The following is a 23,082-nucleotide window of genomic DNA, read 5'->3' on the forward strand; positions in this document are numbered from 1 at the left end:
TTGTGAGGCTGTCCTGTGTGTCGTTGGGTGTTCAGCAGCATCCCTGGTCTCTACCCGTTGGATGGTAGGAGCACCCTCTGTCCACAAGTGGTGGTCACTTAAAATATGTCCGACTGAATGTCCCTCTGGGTGAAATCGCCTCTGAGTTGAGAAACACTCACCTAGAAATTAAATTGACCTGAAAAAAATTCAGGGAATATTATTGAAATCTTCAAAACCTGGAAAGTGGGGCAGATTACATACAGGCTTCTTCATCAGTTCCCAAATGTTTAAAATGAGGACTAACTCTATTGAAGTTTGTTGAATTTAATTGAAGTCTTCCCTTTCATATAAGATTCTGGAGAATTTGCAAGCAATGAATACATTCCAAAGGGGGTTTGAGGGACTCTGGGAAATGATTAACTTCACTGCTTTATGAAGGAGAATCAGCTTTTCCCACAACACATTCCTGGTTCAACCAGAGAGAGTTTTAGCTTTAGTTGCAGAGTGATATAGGTTCTGGTTTTTTGGGGGTTTTTTTGATAATTTATAGACAAAACTTGGAAAAGTTTGCCTTAGTTTCGGTGGATAAAAATAAAACGCATTGAGAAATGAGACAAGTTGAATGAAACCAGTTCCCTTCAAATGTTGGTTGGTCCTTGTATTTTTCTCTCAACATGCCTCTCTCCGTCTCCTCCCAGGAAACATTGGAAATTCTTTTACGATCGACCCCATCTTGGGCTCCATAAAAACTGCCAGAGAATTAGATCGAAGTAACCAAGTGGCATATGACTTAATGGTGAAAGCTACAGATAAAGGCGACCCACCAATGAGTGAAATCACCTCTGTGCGGGTCTTTGTGACCATTGCTGACAACGCCTCTCCCAAGTTTACATCAAAAGAATATTCTGTTGAAATTAGTGAAACTGTTGGCATTGGAAGTTTCGTCGGAATGGTTACAGCCCACAGCCAGTCATCAGTGGTATATGAAATAAAGGATGGAAATGTAGCTGATGCCTTTGCTATTAATCCACACTCTGGAAGTATCATCACTCAGAAAGCTTTGGATTTTGAAACCTTGCCCATCTATACATTGACAATACAAGGAACTAACATGGCTGGTTTGTCTACAAATACAACTGTTTTGGTGCACTTGCTGGATGAAAATGACAACTTGCCAGTTTTTGTGCAAGCAGAGTATACAGGGCTCATTAGTGAATCGGCTTCGATTAACAGCGTGGTCCTAACAGACAGAAATGTCCCATTAGTTATTCGAGCCACTGATGCCGATAAAGAATCAAATGCCTTGCTTGTTTATCACATTGTTGAGCCATCTGTACACAAATACTTTACCATTGATTCTAGCACGGGTGCTATTCATACAGTCCTAAGTTTGGACTATGAAGAAACAAGCACATTTCACTTTACTGTGCAAGTTCATGACACAGGAACCCCACGTTTGTTCGCTGAATACGCAGCCAATGTGACTATACACGTCATTGACATTAACGACTGCCCTCCCGTGTTCTCCACATCATTATACGAAGCATCTCTTTTGCTGCCAACCTACAGAGGGGTCAAGGTCGTCACGGTGAATGCCACTGATGCCGATTCAAGTGCGTTCTCACAGTTAATGTACTCCATCACCGAAGGCAACATTGGGGAGAAGTTCCTGATGGACCGCAAGACTGGAACCATGACTGTACAGAACACGACTCAGCTGAGGAGCCGCTACGAGCTAACCGTCAGGGCGTCCGATGGCAGATTCGCAAGCTTCGCGGCCATCAAAATTAATGTGAAAGAAAGCAAGGAGAGCCAGCTGAAATTTACGCAGGATTTCTACTCTGCTGTAGTGAAAGAGAATTCCACTGAAGCCAGAACACTAGCTGTCATAACTGCCCTTGGGAATCCAATCAACGAGCCCCTGTTTTACCACATCCTCAACCCAGATCCCAGGTTCAGAATCAGCCGCACGTCCGGAGTTCTGTCGACCACCGGCATACCGTTTGATCGTGAGCAGCAGGAGGCCTTTGACGTGGTGGTGGAAGTCACGAGGGAGCGGAAGCCTCCGGCCGTGGCCCATGTCATCGTGAAGGTCGTCATCGAGGACCAGAACGATAATGCCCCGGTGTTCGTCAACCTCCCTTACTACGCCCTGGTGAAAGTGGATGCCGCCGTGGGCCAGGTTATCCGCCACGTGACCGCCGTCGACAGGGACAGCGGCCGAAACGGGGAGGTTCATTACTCCCTCAAGGAGCACCACGAACACTTCCAGATTGGATCCTCTGGGGAGATCTCACTGAAAAAGCCGTTTGAACCGGACACCTTGAATAAAGAGTATCTCATCACAGTGGTTGCCAGAGATGGAGGAGATCCAGCTTTCTCCGCCGAGGTCATCGTCCCCATCACCGTGATGAACAAAGCCATGCCCGTGTTTGAAAAGCCTTTCTACAGTGCCGAGATCCCAGAGAATGCACAGCTGCATAGCCCCGTTGTCCACGTACAAGCCAACAGTCCGGAGGGCCTGAAAGTGCACTACAGCATCACTGAGGGCGATCCTTTCAGCCAGTTCACCATTAACTTCAACACCGGAGTTATCAGTGTCGTGGCGCCCCTGGACTTCGAGTCCCACCCGGCATATAAACTGAGCATCCGAGCCACGGACTCCTTGACTGGCGCTCACGCCGAGGTCTTTGTGGACATAATTGTGGAGGACATCAATGACAACCCTCCTGTGTTTGCCCAGCAGTCTTATGCCACCACCCTGTCCGAGGCATCTGTAATTGGGACGTCTGTGGTGCAAGTCAGAGCAACAGATGCTGACTCGGAACCAAACAGAGGGATTTCCTACCACATGGTGGGGAATCACAGCAAGAGCCACGATCATTTTCACATAGACAGTGGCACTGGCCTCATCTCGCTGGTCAGGACTCTGGACTATGAGCAGTTCCGGCAGCACCAGATTTCCGTGAGGGCTGTTGATGGCGGCATGCCCCCTCTGAGCAGCGATGTGGTCGTCACGGTGGACGTCACCGACCTCAATGATCACCCTCCCCTCTTTGACCAGCAGCTTTACGAAGCCAGAATTAGTGAGCATGCTGCCCACGGGCATTTTGTGACCTGTGTAAGGGCCTATGATGCAGACAGTTCAGACACAGACAAGTTGGAATATTCCATCCTGTCTGGCAATGACCATAAGAATTTTGTCATCGACAGCAAGACAGGGATCATTACACTCTCAAACCTTCGCCGGCACGCCTTGAAGCCATCCTACAGCCTCCAGGTGTCTGCGTCGGATGGAGTTTTTAGGAGTTCTGCTCAGGTTCACGTGACTGTGATTGGAGGCAATTTGCACAGTCCTGTGTTTCTTCAGAACGAGTATGAAGTGGAGCTCGCTGAAAATGCTCCCCTGCACACTCTGGTGACCGAGGTCAAAGCATCCGATGGGGATTCGGGTATTTATGGTCATGTTACCTACCACATTGTCAATGACTTCGCCAAAGACCGGTTTTACACAAATGAACGGGGGCAGATCTTTACTTTAGAAAAGCTTGATCGAGAAACTCCAGCAGAGAAAGTAATCCCCATTCGTTTCATGGCCAAGGACGCTGGAGGCAAGGTTGCCTTCTGCACCATTAACGTCATCCTCACAGATGACAATGACAATGCCCCACAGTTTCGAGCAACCAAGTTTGAGGTGAACATAGGGTCCAATGCTCCCAAAGGGACGTCAGTCATCAAAGTCCTCGCCAGTGACGCTGATGAGGGCTCCAACGCCGACATCACCTATGCCATTGAAGCAGATTCCGAAAGCGTTAAAGAGAATTTGGAAATCAACAGAGCGTCCGGCGTAATTACTACAAAGGAAAGTTTAATTGGCTTGGAGAACGAGGTCTTCACTTTCTTCGTCAGAGCTGTGGACAACGGGTCCCCACAAAGAGAATCGGTTGTTCCCGTCTATGTGAAAGTGCTCCCACCAGAAATGCGGCTTCCCAGGTTTTCAGAGCCGTTTTACACCTACACAGTTTCTGAAGACGTGCCCATCGGAACCGAAATAGACCTCATTCGAGCAGAACACAGCGGAACTGTCCTTTACAGCCTGGTCAAAGGGAATACCCCTGAGAGCAACAGAGATGAGTTCTTTGTGATCGACAGGCAGAGCGGGAGGCTGAAACTGGAGAAGAGTCTTGACCACGAGTCCACGAAGTGGTTCCAGTTCTCCGTGCTTGCCAGGTGCACTCACGGTGACTACGAGCTGGTGGCTTCTGTCGACGTTAGCATCCAGGTGAAGGATGCCAACGATAACAGCCCTGTCTTGGAGTCTAGTCCATACGAGGCCTTTATTGTTGAAAACCTGCCAGCAGGGAGCAGAGTCATTCAGATCAGGGCATCTGACCTGGATTCAGGAAGCAACGGCCAGGTCATGTATAATCTAGATCAGTCACAAAGCGTGGACGTCATCGAATCCTTTGCCATTAACATGGAAACGGGCTGGATCACCACGCTGAGGGAACTGGACCATGAAAAGAGAGACAGCTACCAGATCAAGGTGGTTGCGTCCGATCACGGTGAGAAGGTTCAGCTCTCCTCCACAGCCATTGTGGATGTCACGGTCACTGATGTCAACGACAGCCCCCCTCGGTTCACGGCCGAGATCTACAAAGGGACTGTGAGTGAAGATGACCCTCCTGGGGGTGTGATTGCCATCGTGAGCACTACAGATGCTGATTCTGAGGAGATCAATAGACAAGTTACATACTACATAACAGGTAACACATGTAAACGGTTTAATTTCAAATCATGTAGTGTCAGAAGCATGGATTCTGAGATACAGTCTTTTATGGCAGTTGAGAGTAAAAGATTCAATTGTAGTATATTTAAAATAAGTAGAAAGTAATAATCTCTTAAGCTGTATTTCAAGTTCTTTGCCTGAGCAAGGCCAGTTCTTGTTTCATTAGTCAGATTTTGATTTTTATGATTCATTCTGTCGAACTTTATATGTAGTATATAAAAAAGATATTACAATTTAAAAAATACAGTTGCAGTGTAGGTGAAAGTGTTGCTGATAGTCTTTAAATTCTGTTTGGCTTAGTGCTGTGTTCAGATACACATTTTAGTGCTACTTGCTTTGTTTTTTGGTTTTGTTGAGGCTTGGGGGAGCTTAGTAAACGGGAAAGCTAATAAAACAAATATAAATGGAATTATTTTTTAAAAACTAACTTTTAAATTATATATCTTTTGTACAGTTTGTTTTTCCTACTACTTATTCCTTTTTTTTTTTTTTTTCAATTTCAACAAATTGACTGTCATCTCCTTCCTTTGATTTCATAGGCGGGGATCCTTTGGGGCAGTTTGCTATTGAAAATATACAGAACGAATGGAAGGTCTATGTGAAGAAACCTCTAGATAGAGAGGAAAGGGACAGTTACCTTCTGACCATCACAGCAACCGACGGGACCTTCTCATCCAAAGCTATAGTTGAAGTCAAAGTCCTTGATGCAAATGACAACAGTCCCGTTTGTGAAAAGGTAGGCTACTCCTGTCTTTAAGTTCATATATTATGAATTCAGGTTTCTTTCTTAAACCTTTCAGTTGGACAGTCACATGGTGCTCCTGCACGTGGAGTAATTCAGATGTCTTCCACGTTGTAAGTTCTTCGTGTTTAAGTCGAGATGGGGTTGATGGAGCCAGAGTTGGGGTAGTTTCAGAAGTACTTTTGGGGTATGTTTAAAAAGCTTGAAAACATCATTCAAAAATACTGTGAATTATGGATAGGATTACAGTTGTGTGTTAACTCTAAACATGCTCTGTTACATTTTCCTGAAGGGATTCCCTTCATCTGGGGGTGAGGTTATGGAGGAGGGGATATTAGGCCAGGAGTTCTTGACACACAGCTCTCTTCTGCCCCAGCAGACTGTATTTGGAGCCCTTGCTTTTGCACACACTAGAGGAACCCAGAGGTGCAGCGTGTGGCGTCTGCCCCCGCGGAGCCCGTAGTTCTTAACAGAGGACAGCATGGGTACCAAGGAAGAGCTGTAGTTCGGCATGTGGGGTTGTTAGCTATGACCTGACTCCTCTTTTGTAAGAAAAATAGTTCTGCAGACCCCTTGGATTTTAGTTTTATTTCCCATGTGTTCTGTGACCCCAGTTAAATGATTTCTGTTGCTCCCTTGGCAGTCATCTTAACTTTCAATGTTCTAAGTTAATGGTATTGTTTACAATCTTTGTAGACTTTATATTCTGACACGATTCCAGAAGATGCCTTTCCTGGGAAGCTGATCATGCAGGTCTCTGCGACAGATGCAGATATCCGTTCCAATGCTGAAATTACTTACACATTATTTGGTCCAGGTGCAGAAAAATTCAAACTAAATCCAGACACAGGTAAAGGTGGAATTTGGGCAAAACAGATTCTGTTTCAACAAAGTCACATATTCAGGTAGTTTTGGATCACACAGATAATTTGAAATTGTATTTTGTTCTTGTAAATTATACTCTCCTACTATAAAAATGGCATCTTTTAGAAAGGTAAGCAATAATTAACTGTAAACTTTACAGTGAGATAAAAAATTAACAGCAGCAATATCACCTACTTGAATCAAGGATTTAACATTTATAAGTTTTTTATATCACCTTTAAAAAAGGAAAACAACTCAGAAGTTAAAGTATATCGAGCTTTCTGCTTTATCAACTTTCCATATAGTTTGTTTTATTGAACTTGTGACCATAAATTTATAATTCAGAATATTCATTAAAATGATTAATGATATTTTACCTGTTTTTAAACCTCTAAGATTGTATTTCTCTTCAAATTTATATTTTGTTAAAATTGGGGATCAAGTAACAGTTTTCTATTAAGCTTGCCCCCAAATTAATTACAGACATTTGAATCTAATTTTTGAGTCAATTAAAAAATACCTTGAACTTGGTAAATTGACAACTCTTCTGCTTTTTGACGTTGTATATAATACAAGAGACCCCAGCCTGGAGATCTTTATGGCTTAGAGCTGGCCCCTAGCAGGGTTTGACAACCTCCAACTCAAGAGGGCTCCCCCAGCAGTTGACTCTGTCACCGACAAAATTTTTCTCCAGAGAAAGGCCATTATTCAGATTTTATAAATGTAAGAGGAAGAAGCATGTCTGCTAGCAGTTACATCTTCACTTTCAAGTGAGCCCCTGGGTATTTGTTTGTTTTTAGGGGAACTGAAAACATCGGCCCCCCTTGATCGCGAGGAGCAAGCAACTTACCATCTTCTCGTCAAGGCCACTGATGGAGGGGGAAGGTTCTGCCAAGCTAGCGTTGTGCTCACGTTAGAGGACGTGAATGATAACGCCCCCGAGTTCTCTGCTGATCCCTACACCATCACCGTGTTTGAAAACACAGAGCCGGGCACACTCCTGACCAGAGTGCAGGCCACGGATGCGGATGCAGGTATAGCCGGAAGGTGCTCTTGTCTTCAGACTGTGGCCTGAGGGGCTGTTTTAACACACATTCATCCCCTTTCACGTACCCAACCTGATGCATGTTGAGTGACTCACTGTGGTTGTGTTCGCATTGGGATTTCCTCGGCGGCCCAGTGGTTAAGACTTGCCCTGCCAATATAGGGGGTGTGGGTTAGATCCCTGTTTGGGAAGTTAAGATCCCATACGCCTTGTGGCCAAAAAACCAAAACATAAACTATATTGTAACAGATTCAGTAAAGACTTTAAAACTGGTCCATATCAAAAAAACAAAACTTAAAATGTGTTGGCATTAAAAATTGAATGAAATCTTCAGAATAAGGAACTCATTTTTAATGAACATTCAAAATCTCGAAATTGTTCACAGTGAACTTACTGTGATGTCTCTAATATTCTAGCCTGTGATAACTGATTTTTATATCCCATTGAATTAATTGATAAAGGGTTTTTTTTGGTGAATAAAGCATTTGTGACAAAGAGATTTAGTATCATAGGAAATCTATGATAACATAACAGAAGCAAACAATATATTGTTTTAGTTTTACAGATCTTTCACGTTTTTTTTGGAGAAAGTAAGACTCTAGGATATATATTCACAGCATTTTGATAGCAGAGAATAGAAATAACTTCTTCGGTCATTCCTATACTGAAGAGTTAGAATATCAAATATATTAATTTTCAAATAAGTGTTTGTCACTGAAGCTAAGTAGTAAGTAGGCTTTATTTTTAAAGATCTGGGTTTTCAGAACATAAGTTCCTTTATCATATGGTCTTAAAAAAAGTCAAATGAGTATGAAATTATATTTGTTTTAACTCAGTGAATCTTTCATTTAAAAGTTACATTTTAAAGATCTTAGTCAACAAGAATTTTTAAATAATATATATTAGCATTTTCCCTTTTAATATGTATGCTACATGTATTTTTTAAATTTATTTTTTAATTGAAGGATAATTGCTTTACAGATTTTGTTGTTCTCTGTCAAACATCAACATGAAACAGCCATAGGTGTACATATTTTTAAGTAGCATGCTTACATTTCTTGAAATAAAGCATTCTGGCATGATGTGGTGTCTTGACAGGACTGAATCGGAAAATCTCCTACTCACTGCTTAACTCCGCTGATGGGCAGTTCTCCATTAATGAATTTTCTGGAATCATTCAGTTAGAAAAGCCTTTGGATAGAGAACTCCAGGCAGTATACACTCTGACTTTGAAAGCTGTTGATCACGGTTTGCCCAGAAGGTTGACAGCTACCGGCACCATTGTCCTATCTGTTTTGGATATAAATGACAACCCGCCCGTGTTTGAATACCGTGAATACGGTGCCACGGTGTCTGAGGATATTCTCATTGGGACTGAAGTTCTCCAAGTGTACGCAGCGAGTCGGGACATTGAAGCAAATGCAGAAATCACCTACTCTATCATAAGTGGGAATGAACACGGAAAATTCAGCATCGACTCTAAAACAGGTAACCTACCACTCGAATGTGAGGAAGCCCTTATTCTGCCAGAAAGTCTAGATTGCTCAGCACTTTACAGGTACAATGACAGGTCATATGTTGTCAGTAGATACCCTAAAAAAGAGAAAACTCAAGTTTCATTTGTGTTGTTATCTGAAGTGGGATTCATAATGGTTTAGAAGGCTTTAAAACTACAGTTCTACATACTAAAATCATTTCTGGCTTGTCTGTTATAGATATGACCAAATTTAAGGAGAAAATTAAAGCATCATACTCTAGTAATTTAGTAAAGATATAGGATGTAATAAATCAGTAAAGATAAAGAGTGGAAGATAGTAGAAAATTTTGCATAATGGCTCCTTTTTTCTGTGCCCCTTGTGGATCTCATATGAAATAGCTTCCCAAGTGAAACAGGAGTTTCGACCTCTTTGATCTTAGATTCAGTAGGGGCACCTGATAATTCATTAAATTGACTTCTTCATTATGCTAGCTGTGTACAACTGGCAAATACCTGGACTGAGTTCCTTAGTGAGGGACTGCCAGTGGGGTCACAAGTCGCTGGAGCTCTTGACTCTGGCTGCATAAATACTTTTGTAGTCTTGTTAACCTGTCAACTGAAATAGCTATAAGGAAATTGCTCTCTCCATTCAAACTGTGTTTAATTGTATGTGACTATTTCAGATGAAGGGTAGGTGTGTGATGATGCTATCTTAAAATGTATTTTTAGCACATATAAAATTGTTATTTTTAGGACTCTTTAGGATAGACTATAAGCAGGTAAAAAAGAAAGACATTGAAAGATGTTAAAGGAATTATTAAATCAAAAAGGGATTTTTTAAAAAAATGACAGTATGTAAACAAAGAGTTATTCAAGAGATTTTTAAAAAGGATATGAATTTCTGTAAAAGTAGAAGAAGGAAAAGAAAAGGAAAAGCCAAAGAGTAGTTTTTATGTTTTCTTTCTGTTTTATTAAATTCTGTAGTAAACTGTCATTTAGAAGAGATAAGAAATACAATCATTTTTATAACAGGGATATGATGAGTACTGAGCAATTTAAGTTTAAAAGCAATTTAAATATTCCAGAGAGTATCAGGAAAGTAAAAGCAATAAAGTTCCCAGGATGAGCCAATTCCTGTTTTAATTATTGAATTAAGAAATTAGAAAACATACATAAGTGGTAAGTAAACTATTGAAGATTTCAGTCATAGGAGGAGAAAGTGGTGGCATTTTAAAGCACTGGAAGTAACTCTGATTTTCTACTCAGGGGCCATATTTATCATTGAGAATCTGGACTATGAAAGCTCTCATGAATATTACCTGACTGTAGAGGCCACTGACGGAGGCACCCCATCATTGAGCGACGTTGCCACCGTGAGCATCAATGTGACAGACATCAACGACAATGCCCCAGTGTTCAGCCAAGACACCTACACAGCCGTCGTCAGCGAGGACGCTGTTCTTGAACAGTCTGTCATTACGGTGTGTATCTTTCCCTCTACAATTTTCTTTTGAGTCTTTGCAAGAATTTTTCTAGGGATTTATCCAGTTTTGTTGTTGCTGCTGCTGTTGTTTTAATTCTATTTCTTTGTTTGTTTATTTCTGGCTGTGCTGGGTCATTGTTGCTGTTCAGGGTTTCTGTAGTTGTGGAGAGCAGGGGCTACTCTCTCAGTTGCCGAGCACAGACTCAAGGGCTTCCGTAGTTGCAACACGTCAGCTCAGCAGTTGTGGCTCCCGGGCTCTGGAGCACAGCTCAGTAGCTATGGCACACAGGCTTAGTTGCTCCGTGGCATGTGGGATCCTCCCAGACCAGGGGTCAGACTCGTGTGTCCTGCACTGGCAGGTGTATTCTTTCCCACTGAGCCACCAGGGACACTCTCATCCAATTCTTACAGTGGCCTTCCTTGAAAATAATTGGAAGATGAGGCAATGTCTCTTATTAACCCAGTTACTGGCTCTGTTATAAGTAACTGCTGTTGATACCAGAAATTAGCTCAATAGATTTCTGTCACGTCCTCATCTGTCTCCTAAACAGGAGTGTGATGTTTTCTAGGTTATGGCAGATGATGCTGACGGACCTTCAAACAGCCACATCCACTATGCGATTATAGATGGCAACCAGGGAAGTCCATTTACAATCGACCCTGCTAGAGGAGAAGTGAAGGTGACCAAACTTCTAGACCGGGAAACAGTAAGTGGAGAAATGAAATTGTTTAAAGATTATCAAATAAATAGATGGAAGTGCCAACATTTTAGGAGATGTCAAAAGAACCAGCCTTGTTCTCGGGAAGTGACAAGCAGAATATAAATACCTGAAAAGCAATTATAGTATAAAGATTTCCAGAATATGTGATTTGTTTCATACTTGTGGAGTTTAGAGAATAAAAGTGTGTGTTTAGGATGAAACTGCTGTTGGCACCAGTGTCTTGAGACACCTCGTGGAGCTAGAATCTGGGTTTTACATAACAGCAGAGATTTGGGAGATGCTAGTGTTGAGAGGAGGGAATCCCCGTGAGGAACTGGGGGAAGAAAAAATGGAGAAAGGCAGTTCCGGGGTGTATTTAGGAGATTTTATTCAGTTGTATTGGAGGAGAGCGATCTTACAGACAAGTGAGGGAAAGGAGATACATCAGGTGTTTTAGGAACAGATTTCAGGCCACAGACAAAGCCAGGATCCTAAGTTCAGGCTCGCACTGCGGGCGTTAGGTGGTTACCAAGTCTATGCGCCCAAGTGCAGCAGTGCAGGGGGATGGTCTCTGAGGACCAGGCCTGCGGGAGGTCTGAGTGTCGTGAGGGGGAAGGAGGACCAGTGACAGTCATTATAAGGCAACAGAGCCCGACTGGGGACAGTAAGCAGTGACACGTGAGTGATGAGACAAATGCGGAAACTTGGCAGAGGAAGAGTGAGGACCACAGAGCTGAGCTGTGGCCCGCCACAGAGACCGGAGGTGGCGGATGCCTTGGTGCTGTTCAGGCTGGCTGTGACTGAGGAGTGCCATTAAAGGAGGCCACAGGGCATAGACTTAGCACTGGGGAGAGGTGCTCGAATGTGGTTTTGGGTGTGCTGATCTGTCAAGAAAGTGGCATATTAAATAGGTAAAATTGTTCAGCCAGTCTGGGGCTACTTTAGTCCAATTTGAGACTTGAAAGCTGGAAATACAGAAAAGGCACATGCCTCTGGAGATGATCATGGAAGTGATCTGAGGTTTGGAGGTAACTGTGAGCGAATGAGGAGAGAGGCAAGCCCTCCCTCCCTGTCTCCATCCCTCCACCGATCCACCCATCTACTTACTTACTCACCCTCTCACAGACAGGAGGGGAGCTGCCGCAGAGGCGATGAAGGGAAGAAGTGAAAGAGCCTTCGTTCAGGGAATTAGAAGGGCATCGGGGGTAATGCAGACTGTGATTTCAGAAGAATAGTGGGCACATCCAAGTTGAAAGGCGTTTGGGGAGATAGTGCTGAGATACTTCATGAAATCTCCATTCTTTAATTCCTTTTCTGACCCGTTATTTTTAAGCAGGGACTTTCCAAGAGATTGGGAAGCATGACCGTTAATGCTTAGGATTGCAGTACTGCTGGGCAGAACAAAAGTTAGTGTTTTTGACTTGAAACCAACTTCTCAAAACCTTGAGTAAACTCATGTCCATTGTGAGGTGGCAGGTAAGTTCCCCAGGCAGTCACCCTCTCCCGTGGGCGTGTGGGCATGTCTCTCAGGACTGGTACTTCACAGCACGTCCTCCGGGGTGTAGCCAGCCTCCTGGCCTCTTCACTGCTTCCTCTGAAAGAGAGACCTTAAAAGGAGCTGTCCTAGAAAAGCAGCCACTCCACTTAAGTCACCTTTTCTAGTAGGAAGTCACAAAGAGAAGGGTCTTGGGAGATTCAGGCAGGTGACAGCAATCTAAGTGTGACGTTGATGGGGAAGATGAGCTGGAGAGTCCTGAGCATTGAGAATGAGTGAGCCCTCAAGGGCAGGAGACAGCTAGATGTGTGTCTGCTTCTAGCTGAGAGTCGCACTGGGGCAGAGGGAAGGTTGCACTCTTTGACACGTGTGCGCATCTTTTCTCATCATTTGTGTTCCTTTTCTGTCTTAATTTCTGTTAATAGATCGGCATGTTTTCAAAGTTAGAACACCTTAACAGAGCAAGTACGTTTTTGAGAGGCATCTGAGATCCTCCTCCGTGTTAGTAACTTTTTCTGTCGGGCAGACACATTCCCTTCTGCAGGTGGCTTGTGGCCATGCCCCTGTGTGCAGGTTAGGGAATCGCCCACCTGCAGGGCTCAGGGGACGGAGACCCTCAGATCTGCCCCTCTGGGGATGTCAGAAGCACGCTTGAGACTGAACCCTGTTCTTTGGTCTTGTGGAAACGGACACGCTTCTCTTTGTGTTTTCTCCGACAAGATTTCAGGCTACACGCTCACCGTGCAGGCCTCTGACAATGGCAGTCCCCCCAGAGTGGCCACGACCACCGTGAACATCGACGTGTCTGATGTTAACGACAACGCCCCCGTCTTCTCCAGGGGGAACTACAGCCTGATCATCCAGGTGACCGTGGGTCCTGGGCTCCTGGAATGCGTCCTGTTGAAATGTGTGCTCTCACGGGGCTCGATTGTTCATTCGAAATAGCTTTCTTTTTCCAAAGATGGCTTCTGAGAAAAATGGGAAGGGTGACATTACAGGGCTCTCTGTCAGTACTGAAAGATGAGCCATTTCCAAAATGCTTTCGTCTTTCTTTTTTTTGGCTTTGGTTTTTAAGATAGGCTCAGTGCTTGGTTCTTAACCTTACCTTCTGCCCTGCGTTTCCTTCTTGCCCCACGCAGACCCTCCCACTCCTCCGCCAAGCACCTCTCCCCTCCCCAGTCTCTCTACACACCCCCTCCCCTCCAGTCCCCCCTTTCCCGCCCATTCTCCCTACCCTTCTTCCCAGCACCACCAGCCCCTGTCCCCTCTCCTCCTTCCGAATGAAGCAGCCATGTCTGTCTGCTGTAAATGTCCTGTTGTAGAGAGCTTGCGCGGCATCTTGTTGACAGCTGTGTGGTTCTCTTCCCCTCTGCAGGAGAACAAGCCCGTGGGGTTCAGCGTGCTGCAGCTGGTGGTGACGGACAGGGACTCCTCCCACAACGGCCCCCCCTTCTTCTTCAGCATCGTGAGCGGGAACGAAGAGGGGGCGTTTGAAGTCAACCAGCAGGGAGCCCTCCTGACGGCAGCCGCCATAAATAGGAAAGTGAAGGATCATTACTTACTGCATGTTAAGGTATTCACGCCTTTCTTCATGGGTTTTTTTTTTTTTTTTTTTTTTTTTTGAGGACTCATAGAAAAGAGCCATTGCGGTGATCTATCTTCTCATGTGTAAACAGCTTATGCCTCTTGAGAAGACAAAACTGCAAAACTGAATTAGAATTACAGTCTGGTTTTCTTTTTTTTTTTTTGTCAGATCTTCATTTTTATCCCACAGCACTTGGCAAGGGCATATTTATTTATTTGGTTGCTTTATCATAGACTTTCCCAGCTGGCGCTAATGGTAAAGAACCCGCCTGCCAATCCAGGAAACATAAGAGACGCGGATTTGATCGCCTGGGTTGGGAAGATCCCCTGGAGGAGGGCATGGCAGCCCATTCCAGAATTCTTGCCTGGAGAATCCCCATGGACAGAGGAGCCTGGCAGGCTACAGTCCATGGGGTCACAAAGAGTCAGACACGTCTGAAGTGACTTAGCACACACTTAAGCGTAGATGTTGGTGGAGCTAAGTTTCAGCATGAATCAGTGAAAGGGCCAGAAAGAAGTATTTATCCTGTGGTTTCTTTCAACAACCCGTACATGCCAGAACTGTACACGATTAATTTTACCACTCAGTCACCACTACTAACAATCTCTTTCCTATGAATTCAAGCATCATACCCCCAATTCCACTATGACCAATTAACATAGCTACTCTGAAAAAGCTTTCTACCCTGTCCCTTGATAATGCTTCTCACGCAAAGAATTAAATATCTATCAGTTGGTCACAGTTTAGAACTTGAGCAGTGTAAATATATTTGTATTAAGAAGTTGTGAATGATGACAGACGAAGGTGATTTTTTCCCCCCTTTTCCCGAAGGTGGCAGACAATGGGAAGCCTCAGCTGTCGTCTCTGACGTATATTGACATCAGGGTCATTGAAGAGAGCGTCTATCCTCCGGCAATCCTGCCGCTGGAGATTTTCATCACTGCTTTCGGAGAGGAGTACTCGGGCGGCGTCATCGGGAAGATCCACGCCACCGACCAAGACGTGTATGACACGTTAACCTACAGCCTCGACCCGCAGATGGACAACCTCTTCTCCGTGTCCAGCACAGGGGGCAAGCTGATCGCGCACAAGAAGCTGGACATAGGGCAGTACCTCCTCAACGTGAGCGTGACGGACGGCAAGTTCACCACCGCGGCCGACATCATGGTGCAGGTCAGACAGGTGACGCAGGAGATGCTCAACCAGACGGTCGCCGTCCGCTTCGCTAACCTCACCCCGGAAGAGTTCGTCGGCGACTACTGGCGCAACTTCCAGCGAGCTCTGCGGAACATCCTGGGCGTGAGGAGGAACGACATTCAGATCGTCAGCTTGCAGCCCGCCGAGCCTCACCCGCACCTGGACGTCTTGCTGTTTGTAGAGAGGTCAGGTGTCGCCCACGTTTCCACCAGACAGCTCCTGCAGAAGATCAACTCTTCCGTGTCAGACGTCGAGGAGATCATCGGTGTGAGGATCCTGGAGGTGTTCCGGAAGCTGTGTGCGGGCCTCGACTGCCCCTGGAAGTTCTGTGACGAGAAGGTGTCCGTGGACGAGAGTGTGATGTCAACGCACAGCACAGCCAGACTGAGCTTTGTGACCCCGCGCCACCGGCGGACGGCCGTGTGCCTCTGCAGAGGTAACGCACACGGGGGTGGAAATGGGCGTGCGGGCTGGTTCATGTCACAGCCTTCGATGGCGACACAGTAAAGATCTGTTTTCTTGAAATTCCTATTCATTAGCTCTCCCTCTCCCCTCTTATTTTTTAACAAAGAGGGAAAATGCCCACTTGTACATCATGGATGTGAAGACAATCCGTGCCCTGAAGGATCGGAATGTGTCACTGACCCCAGAGAGGAGACGTATACCTGCGTCTGTCCAGGTGGCAAGTCTGGTCAGTGCCCAGGTGAGAGAGGTTCAATTAAGAATAAAAGAGTGAAAAAATGTAAAAGTGTTAGTCCCTCAGTCATGTCCGACCCTTTGCGACCCCATGGACTGTAGCCCCCCAGGCTCCTCTGTCCATGGGATTCTCCAGGCAAGAATACTGGAGTGGGTTGCCATTTCTTTCTCCAGGCGATCTTTCCTAATGAGGGATCGAATTCAGGTCTCCTGAATTGCAGACAGATTCTTTCCCATCTGAGCCACCAGGGATGAAATGACATCTAACTATTTAAATTGCCGTTTTTCTGGCTACTTGTGAAAGTTGTCTTTTCATTTGTTCATGGCCTGGTAGCACTTCTCTTCAGGGTTTGGCCAATTCATGCTATCTGCTTGATTGTCTGGATTATTTGTCTGTTTCTTATTTTTAATGGATGGAACTCTGTATAATTTTGAGCATTAACATTATTTGCTGCTGCTGCTAAGTCGCTTCAGTCGTGGCCGACTCTGTGCGACCCCATAGACGGAAGCCCACCAGGCTCCCCCGTCCCTGGGATTCTCCAGGCAAGAACACTGGAGTGGGTTGCCATTTCCTTCTCCAATGCGTGAAAGTGAAAAGTGAAAGGGAAGTCGCTCAGTCATGTCCGACTCTTAGCGACCCCATGGACTGCAGCCTACCAGGCTCCTCCGTCCATGGGATTTTCCAGGCAACAGTACTGGAGTGGGGTGTTAACAAACCCCACTGTCTGTATGTCACTGGTCTTTTGATTTGTTTAATTTTTATTTTCTCATTTCTGAATAATTTTACAAAATAGTTTTCATCTCTGGATTGATACTGGTTTCATCGTTTTTGTAAAATATGAATTGTTTTACATCTTGCTTGAGAACATTTGGCAAACCATCTTGAGGCTACGTATTTTTCTAAATTGTTTTCTAATGATTTTTTAATGGATATTTCATATGTGGATCTCTTATTTCTCTTAGAATTCATTTCTCTGTGTTTTACAGAAGTCTGACTTATTTGCTGCAAATGGAGATCCAGTTTTGCTGTTGCTGTTTATGAAACAAATAGACATTTCCTATTGAATTGAATTTTATACTTTAAAATCTTAGATCCAAAACTTGAAATGGGGCATGGTGGTGGTGAGATAACTTACACAAACATACTTAAACTTGTTCTGATTTATTTCTTCTCTTTGTGATTCCCAGGGAGTGCATCCGTAACATTTACTGGAAACAGCTTTGTGAAATATCGTCTAATGGAGAATGAAAACAAGTTAGAGATGAAGCTGACCATGAGGCTTCGAACGTACTCTGCCCACGCGGTTGTCATGTATGCTCGAGGGACCGACTACAGCATCTTGGAGGTGAGTGTTTGTGCATATTTGTATCTGAGATTGTGGGAGACTTTAAAAGTATAAATTCCATTGTATATTCAGATGGCCCATTTTTTAAAAGAATAAGATAAGCAACATGAAATGATTGAGTTCTTCCTTTAAATGATTCATTGATACCAACACATAAGTTCTGTGGGATGAAAGGCTCTTTTTGCTCTACAGTAACATAGACATTCGGAGAAGGTAGTGGCACCCCACTCCAGTACTCTTGCCTGGAGAGTCCCAGGGACGGGGGAGCCTGGTGGGCTGCTGTCTACGGGGTCGCACAGAGTCGGTCGGACACGACTGAAGCGACTTAGCAGCAGCAGCAGCAGCAACATAGACATTTACTTCTGTTTTTTACAAACATTTTCAGGTTCTTATGACCATTACATTCAAGCTCTGATATTAATCTTATTAATATTATGGAGAGTTTATAGAAAGGCCCTACATACACTTGAAGTGATGATCAGCTTACCTTCTCTTTTTTTTTTAATCAAGAGTGATTTGTTTTTGATTTTAAACAAAATCTGATGCTCTTCTGTTGTTCGGTTAGCAGTTGTCAGTCACTTACACGATGCCTTTAGGTTATGTAGTTGGAACTTTGATATCCCTGGGAGGCCTGGTTTTATTATTTGTACAGTAAACCAAGAAGCACGTGTTCTATAGTACTTAAATGCGAGGCCTTGGGTTTCCCTGGTAGCTCAGCTGGTAAAGAATCTGCCCGCAATGCGGGAGACCTGGGTTTGATCCCTGAGTCAGGAAGATCCCCTGAAGAAGGGAAAAGCTACCTTCTTCAATATTTCTTGCCTGGAGAATTCCATGGACAGAGAAGCCTGGCAGGCTACTCTGCCAAAGAGTCGGACACGACTAAGCGACTTTCCCTTTCATCCCTACTTGCTGCCCTCAGGCAGCAGACCCAGCCCCTCCTTTAGATCCGAGGCTGGGCGCAACGATTCCGCGAGAATAACACGCACAGTGATTGTCTCTGTCGCAGATCCACAACGGGAAGCTGCAGTACAAGTTCGACTGTGGCAGCGGCCCCGGCATCGTCTCGGTGCAGAGCACCCAGGTCAACGACGGGCTGTGGCACTCTGTGTCCCTGGAGGTGAACGGGAACTACGCCAGGCTGGTTCTGGATCAGGTCCACACCGCCTCGGGCACAGCCCCGGGGACACTGAAAACCCTCAACCTCGACAGCCATGTGTATTTTGGGGGCCACGTCCGCCAGCAGGGCTTGCGGCAGGGACGGAGCCCCCAGGTGGGCAATGGTTTCCGGGGCTGCATGGACTCCATTTACCTGAACGGGCAGGAGCTGCCGTTAAACAACAGACCCAGGAGCTACGCGCACATCGAGGAGTCGGTGGATGTGTCTCCCGGGTGCTTGCTGATGGCGACGGAGGACTGCTCGAGCAGCCCCTGCCAGAACGGGGGCGTCTGCCACCCATCCCCGACGGGAGGTAAGCCTCACACCAGAGCCTCTCCTAAGTGATCCGTCCACGTGTGTGCACTGGGGGCGGAGGTCTCCCGGCATTTCTGCTTTTCTTCTTCGTGTGCAGTCAGTTTGGTCACATACTGCAGCTGGTGTAAGTGACGCTCGAGTGGAGCTGGGTTTAGGGTTCTTCCTGGGAGCGGCTGGAGGGGACAGTTTGTCTCCCACCGAGCGGTGGCCTCACTACATTGCGTTTCCAGACGTGTGTCATTCTGCACCCTAGCCTCAGGAAACCACAGCTGACCCTGAATGCCTTTGCAGCCACAAGGACGCCAACCAGGGGGTTGGAATTGGTTCCACATAGTTCTCCCTAAGCCTCCTTTTACCCGCTGGCCCAGTGAGGGGCCTGCCAGCCTTGCTCACTTGAGATGGGGGTGGGAGTGTGGTTTTTCCAGAAGGCCTTGGGCCCCCTTGGGTAAGTTAGGATGACCTTGATCGAGTCACGAGTTCCCTCTTCAGTCCTTTGTATTCGGGTGATACCAGCGGTGAAAGGTTTGGTTATACAGACAGCTTTGTGCCCAGAGGGTATGGGGGATCAAATAGGATTTACAAGTCTTAGAGAGCCAAATTTTCACTTAAACGTAAAAACCAATACCCTGAGACGTCTTTTTTTGAGTTACTGAGTGATAGTACTTTGGGTTCCCGTTTGCCGGTTTAGGTTATTACTGCAAATGCAACGCCTTGTACGTCGGGACCTACTGCGAGGTGAGCGTCAACCCGTGTTCCTCCAACCCCTGCCTGTACGGCGGCACCTGCATTGTGGACAACGGAGACTTCGTCTGCCAGTGCAGAGGACTGTACTCTGGTCAGAGGTGTGTAGGTTTGCCCAGACTCCATCACTCACTGGAGCAGTCGCACTTCCAGTGTCGTCGTGGGTGCGTGCAGTGTCCACATTCACTTGCTCCTGTAGGTGCAGAAAAAACACTGGGTTTTTATGCTTATTTTTCCCTTGTCCTTCAGGTGCCAGCTCAGCCCCTACTGCAAGGATGAACCTTGTAAAAACGGTGGAACGTGTTTTGACAGTTTGGATGGTGCTGTCTGTCAGTGTGACTCAGGTTTTAGGGGAGAAAGGTAACTGACTTCTTTCAAGATCTGTGTTTGCAGCTCTCTGTAGGGTCACAGTGATTGGCAGATGCAACAAAACTTCAGTAATTTGGACTGTGTTGCTTTAGAATTTGAATTCAGAGCTCATGGTGACTCTTTGTATAATTTATCTTTTCATTCTTTAAAAAAAAATGTTGAACAAGTGAACATGATATAATGCTTGGAATACTATATGCTTTGAATATAAAATGCTTTTATATTTTAAAAATGTTATTTATAAACAAGGAACATATGGGTACTTGCAGGAAGTAACTGTGGAAACAGTAAGATTTTTTTTTTTTAAACAGATGCTCAGATGCTCATGGGGTTGTTACCTATCTGTGAGATAGATGACTTTTTTTTCATTGTTTATGTAGCATCTAAAACATTTCTCAACTCTTTAGGTATCTTTTGTGAGCCTTGCATAGTCTGAGAGGTGATCATTATTTTTGATGAAGAATATGAGGCACTAAAGATGCCTCTTGTTGACTTTGAATGAAATGGTTTTCAGTTCCAGGGACCATTTCACCTTAGACTTTCCCCCAGGTTCAGTTTAAAAACTTGGTGCTTGTTACATACAAGTGCCTACTGCTATACATCTAGAAAAGCCTTCACCTGCCCCTTTTGTTAGAAGGCTTGAAGTGTGACCTGCCTGCAGGGATTCACATAACATTTTGTTCTCATAGTAATTCTGAATTTCACCGTCACTCACATGGTTTTCATTCATTAATCTACCTGAATCTTAGTCAGTACTCAATATAGTTGACAAAAATGTCCCAGTAATCAAAATTGTAATGCCAGGTGAGTATAGGGGTATTAGAGGAAGATGCATTTTGTTAGAGGAGGAAAGGTTTGAGCGGTGACGGGAGGACTCGCACAGGTGCCAGAGATGCCCACTGGGAAGGGGAGGGGAAGAGGGGGCTTGAGGGGACTTTCCTGTGGGCGATTCTGTAAAGGTGAGGAGCCAAGGAGGGTTTTCAACGTGGAGAAACATCTAAAAATGAAAACCAGAGTTTTCTGGCCTTTCACGTGCTGTATGGAGCTGTCATAGTCCCCTATGGGAAAGTTATTGGAGAAATTTAATCCAGCCCTCTTGGAATACAGTTATCAGCATGCACTTTTCTAAATATCTGGATCAGAAATCGAGACAAACTGATGTTTAGCCAATGAGTTTGAGTCAGTCGTCTGTTGAATCCTTAGAAAAATGGCAGCTAAACGTTGACGTGACATGTTTATCTCCCAGGCATACAGGGTATAAACTCAAACGAGTCATTACTCCACGAAGGATTTTTGTGTAGTTATTGTCGATAGTGTGTCTTGGCTGTTCTATGTCTGGGTCAGTGTTGCTAAGTCACTTCAGTCGTGTCCGACTCTCTGCGACCCCATGGACTATAGCCCGCCAGGCTCCTCTGTCCATGGGATGCTCCAGGCAAGAATACTGGAGTGGGCTGCCATGCCCTCCTCCAGGGGATCTTTCCCAGCCAGGGATGGAACCCGTGTCTCCTGCGCTGGCAGGTGGGTTCTTTACCATTAGTGCCACCTGGGAAGCCCAGGTCAGTGTTGCTGAGTCTTAACTAGGAAGGGATGATTAGCCTTTAGTCTCTGATGCTGCCAAGGCCTCTCCTAACCCTGGGCTGTCTCGGCAGGTGTCAGAGCGACGTGGACGAATGTGCTGGCAGCCCCTGCCGGAACGGGGCCCTCTGTGAGAACACGCACGGCTCCTACCACTGCAACTGCAGCCACGAGTACAAGGGGAAGCACTGCGAAGACGTGGCTCCCAACCAGTACGTGTCGACCCCCTGGAACATCGGCCTGGCCGAGGGGATCGGCATCGTCGTCTTCATCACGGGCATCTTTCTGCTGGTGCTGGTGTTCGTCTTCTGCCGCAAGATGATCAGTCGGAAGAAGAAACCCCAGCCCGAACCCGAGGACAAACACCTGGGACCCAGCGCGGCTTTCTTGCAAAGACCGTATTTCGATTCCAAGCTGAATAAGAACATTTACTCCGACATACCACCCCAGGTGCCTGTCCGGCCCATCTCCTACACCCCAAGCATTCCCAGTGACTCTCGAAACAACCTTGACCGCAACTCCTTTGAAGGGTCAGCTATACCTGAGCACCCCGAGTTCAGCACCTTCAATCCCGAGTCCATGCATGGACACCGGAAAGCCGTGGCCGTCTGCAGCGTGGCCCCAAACCTGCCTCCCCCGCCACCTTCAAACTCTCCTTCTGACAGCGATTCCATCCAGAAACCTAGCTGGGACTTCGACTATGATAGTAAGAATGGTTTTCTTCTTTTCGATAAAATGTCTCTGACCTCGAGGCAGTGTGGCATCTTTGTTAGTGATGAATGTGCCCAGACTCCACAGAGCTCTGGTACGATTGGGAACCTTTTCCTGGCTTCACATCTCTGACCGAGCAATGTGGCCACGATGTTGCTTTAATTTAGGAATTGAGTCTAGTTGTGTTCCATTCATCTGGAAAGATCATTTCGTTTTTGAAATTTATCTGGGTTCTCAACTCTAATTGGTGGGGGGATTTTTATGACAGAAAAATTGGGAGGGCATTTGCATGATAGGATTTTTTTTTTTTTCTCAGATGTGGCTGGAAGAAGCGACAGTATTTAAGTGGCCTGATGTCTATTGGATGCCTAGAAAAAGCTATATATTACCATTTTCAAATAAAATTTTAATTCCCCATGTTGTCTGATAGTCTCCCCCACAGGCTGGTTTATTGAGAATTTCTATTCTTATGAGTCTGCAAGCTGTATTTGTAGGTTTTGTATTTAGTATCTTGTTCTGTTTTGGAGATGTTTCTTTTCTTTTTTTTTTTCTTTCAATGTTCTTTCATTGAATAAATCCCAGGCAGTCCACAGGTCAGGATACAGCAGGGAAGAAAAGAGAATCTCCTGCCTTCATGGCATGTAACTCTTTTGTCTGTCATCTCCTTTTAGCTAAAGTAGTGGATCTTGATCCTTGTCTCTCCAAAAAGCCGTTGGAGGAGAAGCCATCTCAGCCGTACAGCGCCCGGGAAAGCCTGTCCGAAGTGCACTCCCTGAGCTCCTTCCAGTCGGAGTCGTGCGATGACAATGGTGA

The 23,082-nt window shown here is 45.4% G+C and overlaps 1 protein-coding gene across 7 annotated transcripts in view; it reads left to right on the forward strand.

Moving 5' to 3' along the window:
* The window catches only part of FAT1 (FAT atypical cadherin 1), a 127,718-nt gene that overhangs the window by 97,202 nt on the left and 7,434 nt on the right, over positions 1–23,082 (forward strand). For all 7 annotated transcript variants that reach the window (XR_008710122.1, XM_055567326.1, XM_055567329.1 and 4 more), the window contains 17 exons: positions 681–4,748; positions 5,311–5,507; positions 6,210–6,363; positions 7,178–7,411; positions 8,521–8,910; positions 10,166–10,380; positions 10,952–11,089; positions 13,299–13,442; positions 13,954–14,151; positions 14,995–15,796; positions 15,932–16,063; positions 17,245–17,402; positions 18,409–18,871; positions 19,562–19,715; positions 19,864–19,974; positions 21,633–22,264; positions 22,941–23,078. Coding sequence is in view for 6 of the 7 variants with exons in the window: in XM_055567326.1 (XP_055423301.1) it covers positions 681–4,748; positions 5,311–5,507; positions 6,210–6,363; positions 7,178–7,411; positions 8,521–8,910; positions 10,166–10,380; positions 10,952–11,089; positions 13,299–13,442; positions 13,954–14,151; positions 14,995–15,796; positions 15,932–16,063; positions 17,245–17,402; positions 18,409–18,871; positions 19,562–19,715; positions 19,864–19,974; positions 21,633–22,264; positions 22,941–23,078 (8,328 nt within the window). In the remaining variant the exon portion in view is untranslated. The remainder of the gene's footprint in view (positions 1–680; positions 4,749–5,310; positions 5,508–6,209; positions 6,364–7,177; positions 7,412–8,520; positions 8,911–10,165; positions 10,381–10,951; positions 11,090–13,298; positions 13,443–13,953; positions 14,152–14,994; positions 15,797–15,931; positions 16,064–17,244; positions 17,403–18,408; positions 18,872–19,561; positions 19,716–19,863; positions 19,975–21,632; positions 22,265–22,940; positions 23,079–23,082) is intronic.

Source organism: Bubalus kerabau, chromosome 2 (assembly GCF_029407905.1).
Source record: "Bubalus kerabau isolate K-KA32 ecotype Philippines breed swamp buffalo chromosome 2, PCC_UOA_SB_1v2, whole genome shotgun sequence".
Taxonomy (NCBI): Eukaryota; Metazoa; Chordata; class Mammalia; order Artiodactyla; family Bovidae; genus Bubalus; species Bubalus kerabau.